Source organism: Temnothorax longispinosus, unplaced genomic scaffold (genome assembly GCF_030848805.1).
Source record: "Temnothorax longispinosus isolate EJ_2023e unplaced genomic scaffold, Tlon_JGU_v1 HiC_scaffold_134, whole genome shotgun sequence".
Classification (NCBI taxonomy): Eukaryota; Metazoa; Arthropoda; class Insecta; order Hymenoptera; family Formicidae; genus Temnothorax; species Temnothorax longispinosus.
The window spans coordinates 1-15,997 of NW_027269859.1; the positions used below are offsets into that span (position 1 = coordinate 1).

Genomic DNA, 15,997 nt, shown 5'->3' on the forward strand with positions numbered 1-15,997 from the left:
AGTATAAATAAGTTTAGATTATTTAAATAAAGGAATAATAGAATTTTTTGTGGGATCATTATCGTGCTACATGCTGAGAAGCCTCTTGAGATATAGAAGTATCATATGTCAAGTGTGTGCAATCTACTTAGGCCTGGCCGAAGACAAGGCATATATGGAGTCCAAATATAAAAGAAGTATGCATATATCCATTGATGAGGGCCTTTTCATAATTTTTATGAGTTAAGAGTTAAGAAAAAGAATCGATCCAGAGACGAAATTATGAACGTATGGATTTTGTATATTACTGTATTTGTACTTTTGTATTTAATGAGACATTTAAAGTTGCTTTATAGTAATTAAGATACGTAATTAAGATAAAAAATAAATGCAAAATCCTATATGTTTATTAACAAATATTCGGCAGACATATACATATATATAACTTTTACACATACATGTATGAATGTTTGTATAAAAGTTATTAAATTTGCGTTACTACCAAAGTGAAAGATGATTATATATCTCCGTCATCAAACTCAATGAGAATGTGTTATATATACATATATATTCAATTATAATTATTCTGTACAATAACTTGCCTATATAAAGTGAACCTTATATACAATCTTTTGTATCAAAATGATAATTTTAGAAAAGACTAGCATCACTTTGATCGCGTCTCAAGCTTTTTGACTATTTCGAGCAGAGTTTTCATCCGTACATGATTATATAATTTGTTCTCCAATTCCTCTAGAGCCGCTCCACCCTGCATAAATTCCGGCAAGTTGTAGAGAGTCCCATTCTGACCCAGTCTGTGATCGGTCACGCGATCCTGATTATAATTGTACGTTCTAATCTTTTCGTTCCTGTATCCCATTCCCATTTGCTTTTGCCGCAACTCGCTCGTGAATGACGATTGCTTGTTCAATTGCTGCTCGTACAGGATACTCCTCAGTTTGTTCATAGCCATCTTTTTATTCTTATCTTGCGATCTGTCTACCTGACAGGTAACGCTCAGCCCGCTTGGCAGATGCGTTACCCTCACCGCGGAATCGGTGGTGTTTACATGTTGACCACCTGCGCCGGACGCTCTTTTTGTCTCTACTTTCAAATCTTTCTCATTGATCGCAATCTGTATCTCCGATGGCACCGGCAAAATTGCAACCGAGGCGGTACTGGTATGTACTCGGCCCATTCTTTCCGTGGCTGGTACCCGCTGGACTCGGTGTACACCGCCCTCGTGTTGGAACTTGTCAGCTTGATCGCCAGATATCATAATACTGGCATGCCTAATGCCCTTGTTATCGCTTATCTCTATGTCGATTACCTCGTAATCCAAACCTAGATACTTGGCGTAGCCTATGTACATATCATACAAGTCCTTGGCGAACAGCATTGCTTCCTGGCCACCGACACCCGCCGTTATTTCGACAATGATGTTGTCGTACGAATCTTTGTACATGTTTCCCAGTATTATGTTCAATAATCTCTCGTCAAGTTCATTTAGTTGCTCATTGTACAACGCTTCTTCCTCCTCTGCTAATTTTTTCATCTCTATATCCTGCTGTCCTACAAAAAGAAATTTATCGTTACAAATTGTGTCGATTGTCGTAATAGTCGTAATTGTCGAGTATAAGCACTCAGTTTACCTAAATCATGCAAACTCTGAATATTTTCTATGAGCTGCACTCTTTTGCTCAATAAACCACCGGAAGCATTTAAATCGACAAAATCGATTAAGTTATTGTTCCTCAAAGATTTGTTTTTGTACTCGTTCGCGAGATAATCTAAAAACTTTTTAGTTCTATCGTCCAAAATATTCGGTTTTGCCTGTGCATTGCAAAAGTTTCTCGAACTCCAAATCAAGTTGGTCAACGACCAAGCGTGCAGCTCGTGAAACTTTATCCGATTTACGAGCTTCGGGTATCGCCAATAATTGTCGAATTTGCATCTTCGTATTAGCAGAGACATTCTGCAACATTCTGCGAGTCTCATCTGAATAATAATATAGTACTGTAATATAGTACAGATTGTACAGTGCCGCGACTGTCCCTTATTCACCTTATTGGTTAAAATGAAGAGCACACATATGCGAGTGCGAGATTGTGAGATAAATAAATCGCCCAGTTGCTCCATCTAGCTTCTCTCTTTTAAATATTTATTTATATTTGGAGTTGGAAATTTGGAAACATATTACCGTAGATAATTTTAAAATAATCGGAGATGAAGATAAGATGATGAAAATCCGTAAATTCGTCTTAGATGAGATAAAGATGATAAATTTATCTAGATATCGCGATAATATTTAGATAATTTTGTGTTTATGAGACTATTTATAAAAATTTATAAAAAGAATTACGCAGATTATAAAAGGGATATTAAAACAGTACTTACAATTTTATTTTAAGTTTTTATTTCTCAAAAATAAAAGTTTTTCGAATGTTTTGTCCACGGTCTTACACACAGGTCTGGAAACTCTAGTGGTGGGGGATGGTCGTCTTAGCGACGAAGAAAATAACTCGCTTTGTTATTTCTGTTGTGATTTTTGGATCAGCAAAAAATCTTCGAGAAGTATTTCCGTCATTAGATGATCCGGAACCTTGTTTATCTGTTGTAATGCTTAATTGCAATAAGATAAGCTTCGCGGCAAAAAGTATATGTATAGTTTGACTATCTGTGAAATTGATAAATTATTTTCCAAACGGTTATTACATAACATTGTGTGACAGAGTCAGAATATATGTTACATATTAATATATATACGTACATACATACATATATGTATATTGCTAATTGAAATATTTGAAATCGCCATAGTTCCGTATATCTAAAAATGTTAATATGTTATGTTTTAGAAAGGATAGGATACAGAATTCTGTTAGTAATAGTATTGTATAATTTTTCATGCTGCAGCTATATAATAATTATGAGAGATATTGACAGAAACTGTGTAGATTTCATTATATTTCAATTACTATAATGATTATTATACAAATAAGCTCATATATGTATGTATAAAACTTTATACCAAGAGCAAATGATATGCATTGGTCAGCGTATATGTTTAAATTTAACTGTAGCTTATGTAATTATAGAACTACAATTTTACATGAACTTTTATTAGTTTAGTGACTTACGTTCATTACAATTCACATTGCGATTTGAATAAATAAAATGAATAAATGATCATATAAATTATCATATGAAATAAGCTTTACGAATAATGTACAGATCTTCAAGCAGCGTACAAATATAGTTTGTAAGTTTATACTTTAACACTTTTGTTGTTCAGTTTATTGAAAATATACTGTATATTTAAAATATGTAATAATTACCCAGCTTATATAAAGATTAATTATATGTTTGTTGCATTTGAAATTCTTGTATCGCGTAACATTGCGAATTTACGCGAATTTATTTGATATTTACCTGCAACCTGCAACTATCATGATTTTATTTAATATGTACATTGCAGTGTTTTGAATTCTACTTATGAAAATTTTCTTAAATAGAACATGAAAGTAATGGAAATGTAGCGACTGCCTTATTGATAGTAAGTTACGTAAAAATAATATTGTTATTCAAATCTTTGTCTTTATTGCATATAATGTATTATTTTATTTTACATTATAACTACATAAAAATTTTAGTTCTTTACAATCATAACTTAATTATGTCCTGTAATAATGATTCAGAGTTTAGAGCAAGATGATTAAATACATTATATATAATAATAATTGTTTGTGAAGATTGATGAAAAACATTAAATAAGCGATAATGCAATTGCTTTATTATTGACGTGAGAGCGCGATAAACGAGTCTCCTTGCTTTTATTTATGTTACCCCAAAACGGCCTCGGTGTTGCATGATTATCCTTAGTACTTCTGATGCCAGATGCTAATATTACACGTAAAAATATTTTACTAATACATCAATGAGATATTATAATCTTCTTTGCTCTTTTTTTTACCTGATTTCCAAGGAGGAAACACTTGCAGCTGACTTCCTACCGAAAGAGATCCAGGGGTAATTGGTATAGACAAATGTGGTCCAGGATGCTGGAAAATTGCTCTTGAAATAGATCTTTTGAAGGCTGGTGGCAAGTTCAGAGAATCTACAATAAATTTTATGTCTGTAATTGCCGTTCTTATCTAAACGGAAAAATCATTATTGGCATACTTGTTATATAATCTCCTAATGGGATTTTAGTTGCATTTTTTGTACGTCGATTGTGTTTCTCCATTTTAAATCTTTTCATAAAGTTTCGACAAATGTCGGTTACAATTTTTCCGTCGAGATTAGCTATACGTACGTAAAGTAAACTGATAATTGAGTGATAAATATAAATAATAAGTGGCAAAGAATGATTTACATATTTAACTTTACCTAGCGAAACGCTATTAGCAATCAGATTTTCCTTATATCTGTAAGACCATGTAACAGGATTTCCTTGTAAAGACAAATCTTTCAAAGAAGGCAACGTACTTATTGTCGTAGTTACATCGTCCACATTATCGACGAGATTATTTTTTGCATCTAACGTGTGTAATTCTTGAAATCCTATTAGATTTCTCAAGGATGTCATTTTATTAGCGGAAATATTAAGAACTTTTACACACATCTAAGAGAAAACATTTAAACAAATCTCAACGATTAATCCGTATATGATGAAAGACTCTTTGAGATTTGAATTATATGACACTTACAGATAAAGTAAAAGCGCTACGTGGCTCGAAGCATAACGATTCGCCGAGTGGTATCTTTTGACTCTCGACATGCAACTCTTGTAATTTCTTTGTATTTTGCAATCCTTCAACTACAACAATATTATTGTGTCCTAGATGAAGCTTTTGGAGATTCTGTAGAGATTCTAAATTTTCCATTTTCATTATAGCGTTATGTTGTAGATACAGATGTGTCAAATTACATGCAAAATGTAGATTCTTATTTTCGATATATTATATTATTCTGAAGATATAGGACTTTTAAGCTTCTATAAATAGCGATGTTACCCTATGTAAAATGTGAAATTTTATACACATTAAAAATAAATTACATATAATTTATTTATGAAATTGATATATATAACTTACAATACTTACAATACTGCTGATAAACATGTCATTCATATGTAAATGAGTCAACTTCCATAATTCATCTTTTTTTATCATTTTACTGAGTGATTTACTAGTTAATATTTGAGAATATTTCCTTTCGACGATATCTGTTGTCAATTTCACCATGATTGCAAGATAAATATGAAAAGACCGTGAATATATGAACGTGCACTGATACGGGCTTAAGCCCGTGTCACACTACGTTATCGCGGACGCGGATCGGATTGAGATTGCGGATCGCATTATTTCGTTTTAATGGTTTCTTATAATCTTTGTTAAAAGGGTTTTGTGAATTGAGAATATCAAACAGTATGTTAATTTTTAGAATAAATTCAATAGTTGCTTCGCAGCCTTGAAATTATGACAAATCTTTTTATAAGAAAGTGTAAAGAGAGCGACGAAAGAACTTAAGGCCATCGCACACAACATGCATAGCTTAGCATAAGCGTAGCATAAGACCGCTAAACCAATGAGCATCCAGCATAAAGTCGCTATATTGATTTACATAAGATGCTCATTGGTCCAGCGGTCTTATGCTATGCTTATACAGCCTATGCACGTTTGTGTGCGATGGCCTTTAGACTCGTATTCTCAGTTCGCTTTTATCATAAATGAGCGCATTTAGCATATAGTTTACGTTAGATATATACACTATAGAATTTCAGAAATAAATTCGCGCATTTTTATCGATAAAAAAGTGAACTGAGAATACGAGCCTAGCATAAAGTCTAGACAGCGTAATTCACTTTCATTTTATTAACTTTCCTAGTAATATACACTATACAGATAAATTATTTTTCAATTTTAATCGCGTTTGTAAATTATGCAGCTCAACAAATATATTGCTATCTGTGATACGACCCTACGCTACAGAGACTGAACTGAAGGAAAGCTATCGAGATGTATCGAATCGAATCGAATCGTGCGAGGCGATACGATCGAGGGACCAAGTATCTACTATCTAGTATGAAAACTGAAAACATTTCGGTCGTTCGGTGTTGTCAGTTGTCATAGAAGGTATCGTTCAGCAGTGCGAATAAAGCGAAAGAAGTATATTCGCAGTAAGTACAATCAATCATCCCTTTTGCTTTCAGATATCCTGATACTTGTAATCCTATAGCGAGATGCGTTATTTGTGTGTTCTCAATAATAGTTATTTGTGCAATAAGTGCTGGAAGATGAAAATTCACGCACGTGTTGCATACCCTATTTTATGTTGCAAGTGCGTGGAAAGTGGCCTACACTGAAAGAAAAGATTGGTTGCGTCCACCAAGAATTGGTTGACCAATTTTTGGTTGACGCAACCAACCCAGATAGCACAGCTGATCTTTATGAATTCAAAAAGATCTGAATCTTTTCTTTCATTGTATCACGCGCACATCGCGTGCGTAATGGGCCACGGCCACTGTCCATGCACGTGTGACATAAAGGAACAAACGAACTCGGTTGAAATCCGTTGGGAATGAATGTAACGCTTTTTTGGTGCACGGATTTCGTAATTATTTTATATATAATATAAAATAATATACGGAACGAATAAATGGAACGAATTCTGTTTAATTTTGTTCCCCTATTGTCCCGCTCTTTCTCTTTTCATTTTACCATAATTCTTTTTATTAACGCGATGTGAGTTCTTTTATTATCGCCATGATTCCGCATTATAATGACGCATTGTGATGCGCCCTACATCGAGAGACATACCGTCAATTACGTTATCAAAGCTAATCGATATATTTAACTATCAATTAAATAGTAAATCCATTAGATCATTTATTGTACAATAAAAATATCCTGTTTGAGAAGCATAAATATCCAAAAATGTATGCTACTCTTTTTAAATAATGTAAGAACAAAAGGATTATTAAACATGTATATGTGTGGTCATTGGTGGCATGTTATAGATGACCACTGACAACAAATTAATACTGCGGCTATCGATAATCGTTGAGTGTATTCTTTAAAAATCCGTTAAATTGTAGAGACGGATTGATGTGTCAACTGATACTGACAATTATTTATGATTGATATGTTTAATGTACTCATGCTTAAAAATGTGTTAATTGTTAATAACATTAGCGGAGATGTAAACCACTTACAATTAGATATTTGGTATATAAATGTACTAGTAGAAAATATCTGCTATTATTCGAAGTTATTATAATTTCATCGTATTATATTCAGTGTTTCATAAAGATGATATCTGCCAATTTTTTAATTAAAGATTTATACATGGTGTTTTCTAAGTAAATACAAAAAATTAAAGGAAATATTCTGTGGGCTTTGTTTTCAAAATACACAGTGTCAAAGATGCACGCTTCTGCAGGGCCTTGGTGGATCCAAAAATGTTTTATTAGTACTGGAAAATAGTTTTTAATACCACATGTACACATAATTTGTATAAAATGTCTTTAAATATTTTCCAGATTTTCGAAATTTTTATATAAATATATATTTTTACAACTTTGATACCGTATAATATTTTCTAAACTAATTTGATTTTATAATAAAAGTATCCTTTGTAAAGTACGCGTATATACTATAAAGATGTATTGTACAAAAAGTTACTTCAAGTACTTCTTATGTAATTCGTAATAATTTTATTTATTAATTTATGTATCTTACTAATGCGGGAATTATTGTCTTATGGTAATTATAATGATACAGAATTAGGGAGATCTCTCAGGTAACGGTTTTACGCTTGTGATCAGTGGGAACATCTTCATGAAAGAGGGCCGAAAACGACCGTAAGTATGAAACACAGAATCATAACGGCAAGTGGTTAGTTACAGGGTCGTGGCGGTGGTCGCAGGAAATAGCGAAGCGGTCACCTTGAGCGGCCTTCGAGCTGACACGCAATATCAGCTGGTCGTAACCGCCGTGAGGGCCGGAAAGAAGTTTCGAAGCAGACCGATCGTCTTCCGTACACTCGGTAAGCTTTGCCTTCCTAAGCTTTACCTGTCTTCGGCATCACGGTCACATGTGACAGGTGCGTTCTGACAAAGGAAAAATAGTTTTCTAGCATTCTGTGTAGTTATCATTAGCATCCCTTATGACGTTTACTCCACAGTCACTCCTCATTTTCTTCTTTTTTCACTTATTAATCTTCGCAAAAAGACGCAAGCCATATCGCAATGTGGTATTTGCGGTATTTTCGTTCGCGTGCATTTCTGCAATACATATATCTTCCTGAAAATGTCTCTCTATTTTTTTTACTTTGCTCATAAACGAACAAACCTATTTTAATAGCTTGTGAAAATATATCTTAAAATATATATCTTTAATTAAAAATATATCATAGTGAGTTAAATATTTAAAGATTCGAGGTTTTAAATATCCAAATTAAAATATAAAAATCACAAACTATATTTACTACAATTATTCTCTCATTTCTCGACGCTTCAATATATTAAGAATATTTAATTTTAATTTAGCTTACTTTTGGGTTACCTCGTAAAATTGATTTTAACTTAGCTCGGTGCGGGTTGCAGTTTTACAAAGTATAAAAAAAATACGATAGATACTTTTTATCTATTTTTTGTTATTATATAGGTATATAATTAAAATATGTAGCAATTAATTGATTTCAGTTAATCCATCCGAGATCACAGTTTTATTCCATGGAACGTTGGAATAGTAAAATTGTAAAAAATAAATTCTAACTGCGAGAAATTAGTTTTCCGAAAATTTTTTACTAATTTTTCTTGCTCGTTTAAGCTCCTTTAATAGCCGTTTCTTTAATCATACGTAGCGCACAGAAATTAACTCACGAAATAGAGCTTAATGAGCATTATTTTTTCGACGCCCACATCGACGCGCAAAGTACCGTGTAAAATCTCACAGCAGTGATTTACGCGACGCAATTTGGCGTATCGAGTAAACAAGATCGTGTCGTTTTCAGAGCCACCACGCACGTCCCCGCAGCAAGATGCAGCGGTAACTGGTGGTCCTCTTCCTCCACCTCCACCGTCCTCGCAGCAGCCTCAACCGTATATACAAGTAAGTTACTTTTCTCCGAAACGTATATTATATACGTTACTATATGTACATAAATGAGATATACGTCGGAATATTGTCGAGATCCGCGTTATATTCGAAGAGCACGGTTTGACGATCCGTTCTACAATACGGTTTCCATGTATGTTTTTATAGAATACCGAGAGCGTAAAAATAATATAACAACGGCTTTCTTTAATTTGCATACCGATATGTGCACTGTATCTTTGTTGGTTTAATTTGATCGTAGAATAAAACCTACTATCCCTGCATAAAATTTTGCGTTTCAACACCGCAGCCAGGGCTGCGTTCGAAAACGTCACCCGGGTACCCACGGGTGTACTCTCTTCTCCTTCTAACTCGCTGAGATAGAAAGAAAAGGGAGTATACTCGTTTGCACACAGGTGACGTTTCCGAACGCAGCCCAGGTAAGTGTTTTTTTTCAAATACGAGAAAATGTTTATAATCATAGACTTCATCTTAAGGTATTCCTTTCATGACACCAAAGTCTTAAAAATTAACTGATTTTTTGGCACGAGAAAGTTCAAATGCATATCTTTACGCCAGAAAAAAATTAAACCACATTACCGAACATATAAAGAAGAATTATGACTTTGAAAATTCGATATTTTATACATATGTGACGTTATCGAAAAAGACGAAAAAGTCTATTTTTCACATTTCAATGTAATAATTTGTTTAGCAAATATCTTGAGATATTAAATATTAACTGCGCTACATATTCGCTAAACTCTATAATATATTTTCGATAGTGCCGATAAAAATACAGAGTCACCGAATATTTAAACAAAATATTTATATTTAAAAGTTGACTTGAAATGTGGTTTATAGATGAATATTTTTAATGGCGACTTTCAAGGAATGATTTGGCAATTAGCGCTGCAAGCTGTGCGCTCATGTCACACTTCAGTTCATTACGTACGATTTATTATCAACTATTTATTATGTTTTATTTAAAAAAGAAAAATAATCCAAAAAAAAAAAAATATATATATATATATATATATATCAAAATCGGACAAAATCGGACCCCTTTACCAAAATATAAATTACAGTTACAATTGCCAATTATCTTGTTCTTCCAGTTATTTAATTAATAATATTACCGTTTCTGTAACCTTACCTTATTGAATCTTTTCTTTGTAGAATTGATAATATTTTGAGTGCGCTGCTTCTCTTTTATTTTCACAAATTGTCCCTTAATTTTGCCCACATTACTTCCTCACTTTATGTTTCTTATCACTCATTATTATTATAAAATCTCTCTTTAATAAAAAGAAAATGTCACAATATTTTTTGATTAATGAAATTGACACTTACATTGACACTTTTGTTATCAACTTCACATTTTACAATATTAACGGCGCCCTGAAAAGCGCAGCGTTGTCATATCGTTCTGACAGTAAAATTTACCGAAAAATGAAAAAATTTCTAAATACACATAATATTTTCACTTTTTTCTTATAATTAAACATAATAATCAATTATAACTTGATTTTATATAAGTTTAACGCAATATACATGAGTTTGCTGAGGCCCTGCTTAAGCGCCTACAAAATACGCTCCTCCGTGAAAGGAATACCTTAATCAACAAATTTAGTTGTAAAATAGTAATAAAATTTCGAAAAAATTTTTCAATGCGAAGCATCAACTACTCGATGCCGCCGAAAAAGAATAGGCCGCCGAAGAAGAATAGGTCGCCGAAGAAGAATAGGCCGCCGAAGAAAAATAGGCTTTTTTGCAGGTGCAAAACGAGAATTTGCGTCAAGGGCTCCCATTGCACATGCGCCAACGAGAATAATAAGTTATGCGAAAAGGGGTGCTGGTGCATAAAATATGCTAAACGTAAATGCGAAAATGTAAGGAGTATAATATGAGCAATAATACAGTGCTTTTGTTGCCCAGTATAAATTCATTATATAATTAATGTTTTTTATTTTAGGCAGCAGAGGAAACCACCGAAGTCGCCCAGGCTGCCGCACTACTGAGCAGCGACACTGATTGTGAGGAAGCAAGCTCCTCAGATGAAACCACCGAAGTCGCCCAGGCTGCCGCACTACTGAGCAGCGACACTGATTGTGAGGAAGCAAGCTCCTCAGATGATAATCTTATTGAGAACGATCAATTGCGTAAATTCCGTGAAAAGGCGAAGGCGGAAGTTCAGGCCTTACGAAAACTTCTGCAAAAATCAGAAGAATTACATCAAAATCTTTCGCGTGAAAATACAGAATTAAAAAAAGAACGGAGAATATTGTTAAACAAGATTCCAAGCTCCTCAGATGATAATCTTATTGAGAACGATCAATTGCGTAAATTCCGTGAAAAGGCGGAGGCGGAAGTTCAGGCCTCACGAAAACTTCTGCAAGAATCAGAAGAATTACGTCAAAATCTTTCGCGTGAAAATACAGAATTAAAAAAAGAACGGAGAATATTGTTAAACAAGATTCCAAGCTCCTCAGATGATAATCTTATTGAGAACGATCAATTGCGTAAATTCCGTGAAAAGGCGGAGGCGGAAGTTCAGGCCTCACGAAAACTTCTGCAAGAATCAGAAGAATTACGTCAAAATCTTTCGCGTGAAAATACAGAATTAAAAAAAGAACGGAGAATATTGTTAAACAAGATTCCAAGCTCCTCAGATGATAATCTTATTGAGAACGATCAATTGCGTAAATTCCGTGAAAAGGCGGAGGCGGAAGTTCAGGCCTCACGAAAACTTCTGCAAGAATCAGAAGAATTACGTCAAAATCTTTCGCGTGAAATCACAGAATTAAAAAAAGAACGGAGAATATTGTTAAACAAGATTCAGGAATTAAATGGAAAGATAAGAGTAATGTGTCGAGTGCGTCCACCGACACCGAAAGAAATTAAAGAGAATAAAGCGTAAGTAAATGTGTTAAATAATCTCTTTTAATCCCTTGAATAAAAAAGATTATTTTTATTTGTGTATCTAAATGAAAATATTGTTTGTTACAGGTTGTGTAATATAAGCTTAAAAAACGATTGTATCATTGAAATTAAGAAATCGGATGGATCATCAGATGCAAGGAGCTGTAGTGGAAAGCTACGAGAAACAAAACAAGATTTTTTATTCGATAGAGTATTTGATCGCAATTCTTCACAAGCAGATGTGTTTGAAGAATTATCCCTTTTAGTACAATCAGCACTTGAAGGATTTAATGTTTGTATATTTGCTTATGGTCAGACTGGTTCTGGCAAGACGTATACTATGGAAGGCTCGAAGGAAGGAGAATGTGGATTACAGACCGAGGGCATGATACCTAAAACAGTATGTTTTTATATATATTTACAATATAATATACGTATGTATGTGTGTGCTTTTTAGAATCAAAAAGAAAATACGTGTATGTAATTTCAGGTACGTCATATATTTGAACAAATGAAACAACTCGAACTTCATGGTTGGGAGTATGAAATAGAAGCAAGTATTTTGGAGATTTATAACGAGCGTATCGTTGATCTTCTTGATTATAAACCAAAAAACCATGAAATACGAATGGATAGCAATAATAAAGATATAATTGTAACCCACCTGCATATTCAAAAAATACACAGTGAAGAAGAATTACACGAATGCCTACGAACTGCACAACACAACCGAAGAGTTGCACCTACTCAGTCAAATGAACGGTAATTTTATTTTGAAATTTTATATGATTAAATATTTATTAGGATATAACATAGAATTTAATTTAAAATAAATAATAATTTGTACTTTCAGATCATCCAGATCTCATTCAATAACAAAAATACGCTTGATTGGTACAAATGATACGAAAAAAAAAGTAGAAACATAAATTTAATTGATTTAGCGGGCTCGAAAAACATAAAAAATGATATTAGTCCAACTGCAGAATCAAAATTTATTAATAAGTCGTTAAGCCACCTTGGCAACGTAATTTCAGCACTGTTACGTAATGAGGAACACATACCATACAGGGATTCTAAATTGACCTTCCTGCTTATGCCTTTTCTATCAGGCAATTCAAAAATTTTGATGTTATTAAATATATCTCCATTAGAGGAATGCTATTTGCAGACTATAACAACCCTAAGATTTGGAAGTGCAATGACGAATTCCAATACAGGAAGTATTAAAAAGAGGAGCCCGCGCCTGTCCCCAAGTCGTCTACTACTTACGCCGACCGCGCCGACGTAATTGTTCAAAGCTAATAATAGCGCAAGGGAAACCGGAACGAGTTTTTCTATAGTTTTTATAGTTTTTTTTTTTTTCGATTTGACGTTGTTTAATATCCTTCATTTTTTTCATTTATGTGAGTTCAATTAATTTTTTACGCTTTTTATTTTACCAATTGGCAAAATGCATGTAAATTTATCCGTATTCCGTTCCTGCCTACCGACAACTGTCGGTTCGATAAGTGTCGTTGCGCAGGTTTTTCATATCGTGTAAAAGCTGCGCAACGACACCGACAATTGTCGGTAAGCGGATTTTAGCGGAACAGAATACGGCCCCGGATCAATTCCCCCTGCGGCCTCATAACGCGTCCAGTGTTAGGTTAGGTTATGGTTATACCTCATATGCATTCGCATGATTGGAAATTTTGTGAAGTGTGTATTATGCTGAAAGCGAAAACTATATACATATGGCTAGTTGATTAATAAATTTATTAAAAACACAAGTTTTCGTTTGTTACTTGTAAATTTCATTATAATTCTCACAAGAACCAAGTAATAAAAATGAAACATACATTGTTTGATCGCCTTTTTCTACATGCGAGTTTTTGCTGTCGGAGATTACGTTATTGTACTTCTCCTGCAAATGCAACAGAATCATGGAACAATAAAAGACTAACAGGTATTTTTTCTATTAGCTTACTTTTTTTACACCCAGACTTGCATACATTAAAGCTTGCAAGTATAAGTGAATCAACTGAAAATTATCAATTAAAATTAATAAGGATTAACTGGAAAGTAATATCTTGTTGTATTAATCTAAAATTTATATTAAAATACAGATTTTCCTGCAACTTTCAAGCCAAAGGATGTAGAAAAAGGCTGGTATGACATTTGGCAATGTAATAAATACTTTGCATCATCCAGGATAACAAAGAGAAGAAACAATAATGCGGAAGAGGAAAAGAAACCCAAAGAATCCTTTAGTATGGTTTTACCACCACCTAATATTACGGGAATATTACATCTGGGTCATGCACTTACTGTTACAATTCAAGATGTTTTGGCGAGATGGTTAGCAAAAGTATATAGTAAAATAATGATATAATATAATAATAAAATAACACATGTACATAAATAATAGTATATGTGTAACATAATACATAATGCATGATATTACAATATGATAAACAGAATAATAAATTTCTTTCGCCAGTATATAGAATAACAATTAAGTAATTTAAATCGACCGTGACTGGCAATATATAACGTCTTTTCGATATGAACATTGAAAAACTGTGAGCCAACTTGGTTTGTCGGATTCACACAGCACTTTTTTCCGGATCAATCATCGAGACATTATTAATTTTGACCATGGTTTTTGGTCAGTTGATGTAATTTCTAAATTAAATATTGCCAGTCACGGTCGATTTAAATTACTTAATTGTTATTCTATATACTGGCGAAAGAAATTTATTATTCTGTTTATTATACACCTTCGACCTAGTAATCGGTGCTTCATCTTATAGTTGTTATTGCGATAAATATTACCACAGCCTCAGTGGTCGAATTGGCACGACGCCCGCACGGTATACGGGAGGTTCCAGGTTCAAACCCTGGCGGGGTAATATTTTTCGCAATAAAATTTAAAAACTATTTAATTTAGAAATTACATCAACTGACCAAAAACCATGGTCAAAATTAATAATGTCTCGATGATTGATCCGAAAAAAGTGCTGTGTGAATCCGACAAACCAAGTTGGCTCACAGTTTTTCAATGTTCATATCGAAAAGACGTTATATATTGCCAGTCACGGTCGATTTAAATTACTTTAATTACAATATGATAGTTTGGAATACTGTGTAATAACGTAATATATGTTTATATTATGTTATTACACATTATGGGCCGGTATCACAGTCTCCGATTAACGTGATCCTCTGATTAAACTCACTCTGCATCTCTTTCTAACTGTCCCCCTAGAAAGAGACGAAGAGTGAGTTTAATCGGGGACTGTGATACAGGCCCTCTATATTATGGAATTTTTATCGCGCTACATTTATCTATTATAGATAAATTTACCGTTATTATAGATTTTTCTCTACTGCTCACGCACATACACACAGGCACAGAATGAAGGGTCATCCAGTATTGTGGATTCCGGGTCTGGACCATGCGGGAATTGCAACACAGGTGGTAGTGGAACGTACGTTGCGGCATACACGCAACATTACACGACACGATGTGGGCCGTGCCGAGTTCACGCGACTGATCTGGCAGTGGAAGACGGAAAAAGCCGCGATTATCAAGGAGCAGTTGAAAGCCCTCGGCGCTACGCTCGATTGGGACAGAGAATACTTTACCATCGACGAAGTAATATATTTTTCTGTTGTGCTATACTAAAATTTATTGTTACAATTACATTTGTCGTTTTATTTATTTGTTGTATTTGTAATATTATTGAATTTTTATTTATCGCAGAATCATAGCGCGGCAGTGACAGAAACGTTCGTATGATTAAACGAGAGAAATCTGTTGTACAGAGCCAGAGATCTTGTTAATTGGTCGCCAGCTCTGCGCAGCACTATCTCAGAGATCGAAGTCGAAGACTTTGTGGTGAACGGCAAGACACGACTCCAATTACCTGGCTATGATACCAAGATCACCGTCGGCCAACTAATCAAACTGGCCTACCCAATCAGAGACTCGAGTAATTTAAATAAGCACA

The 15,997-nt window shown here is 33.9% G+C and overlaps 1 protein-coding gene and 2 pseudogenes across 1 annotated transcript; 1 reads left to right on the plus strand and 2 right to left on the minus strand.

Annotated features, from left to right (window-relative positions):
• Positions 1 to 364: 364 nt before the first annotated feature.
• On the minus strand, positions 365 to 2,070 carry Mrf1 (mitochondrial translation release factor 1). Its single transcript, XM_071796100.1, has 2 exons — positions 1,632 to 2,070; positions 365 to 1,551 (listed from the first exon to the last, which is right to left on the minus strand). Exons 1-2 carry the CDS (start codon positions 1,975 to 1,977, stop codon positions 647 to 649), a joined length of 1,251 nt encoding a protein of 416 aa, XP_071652201.1. The 5' UTR covers positions 1,978 to 2,070; the 3' UTR covers positions 365 to 646.
• A 622-nt stretch (positions 2,071 to 2,692) lies between these two features.
• LOC139823561 (protein phosphatase 1 regulatory subunit 42-like) lies at positions 2,693 to 5,442 on the minus strand (annotated as a pseudogene).
• A 639-nt stretch (positions 5,443 to 6,081) lies between these two features.
• Positions 6,082 to 15,991, plus strand: LOC139823563 (kinesin-like protein KIFC1; annotated as a pseudogene).
• The last annotated feature ends 6 nt before the right edge of the window (positions 15,992 to 15,997 follow it).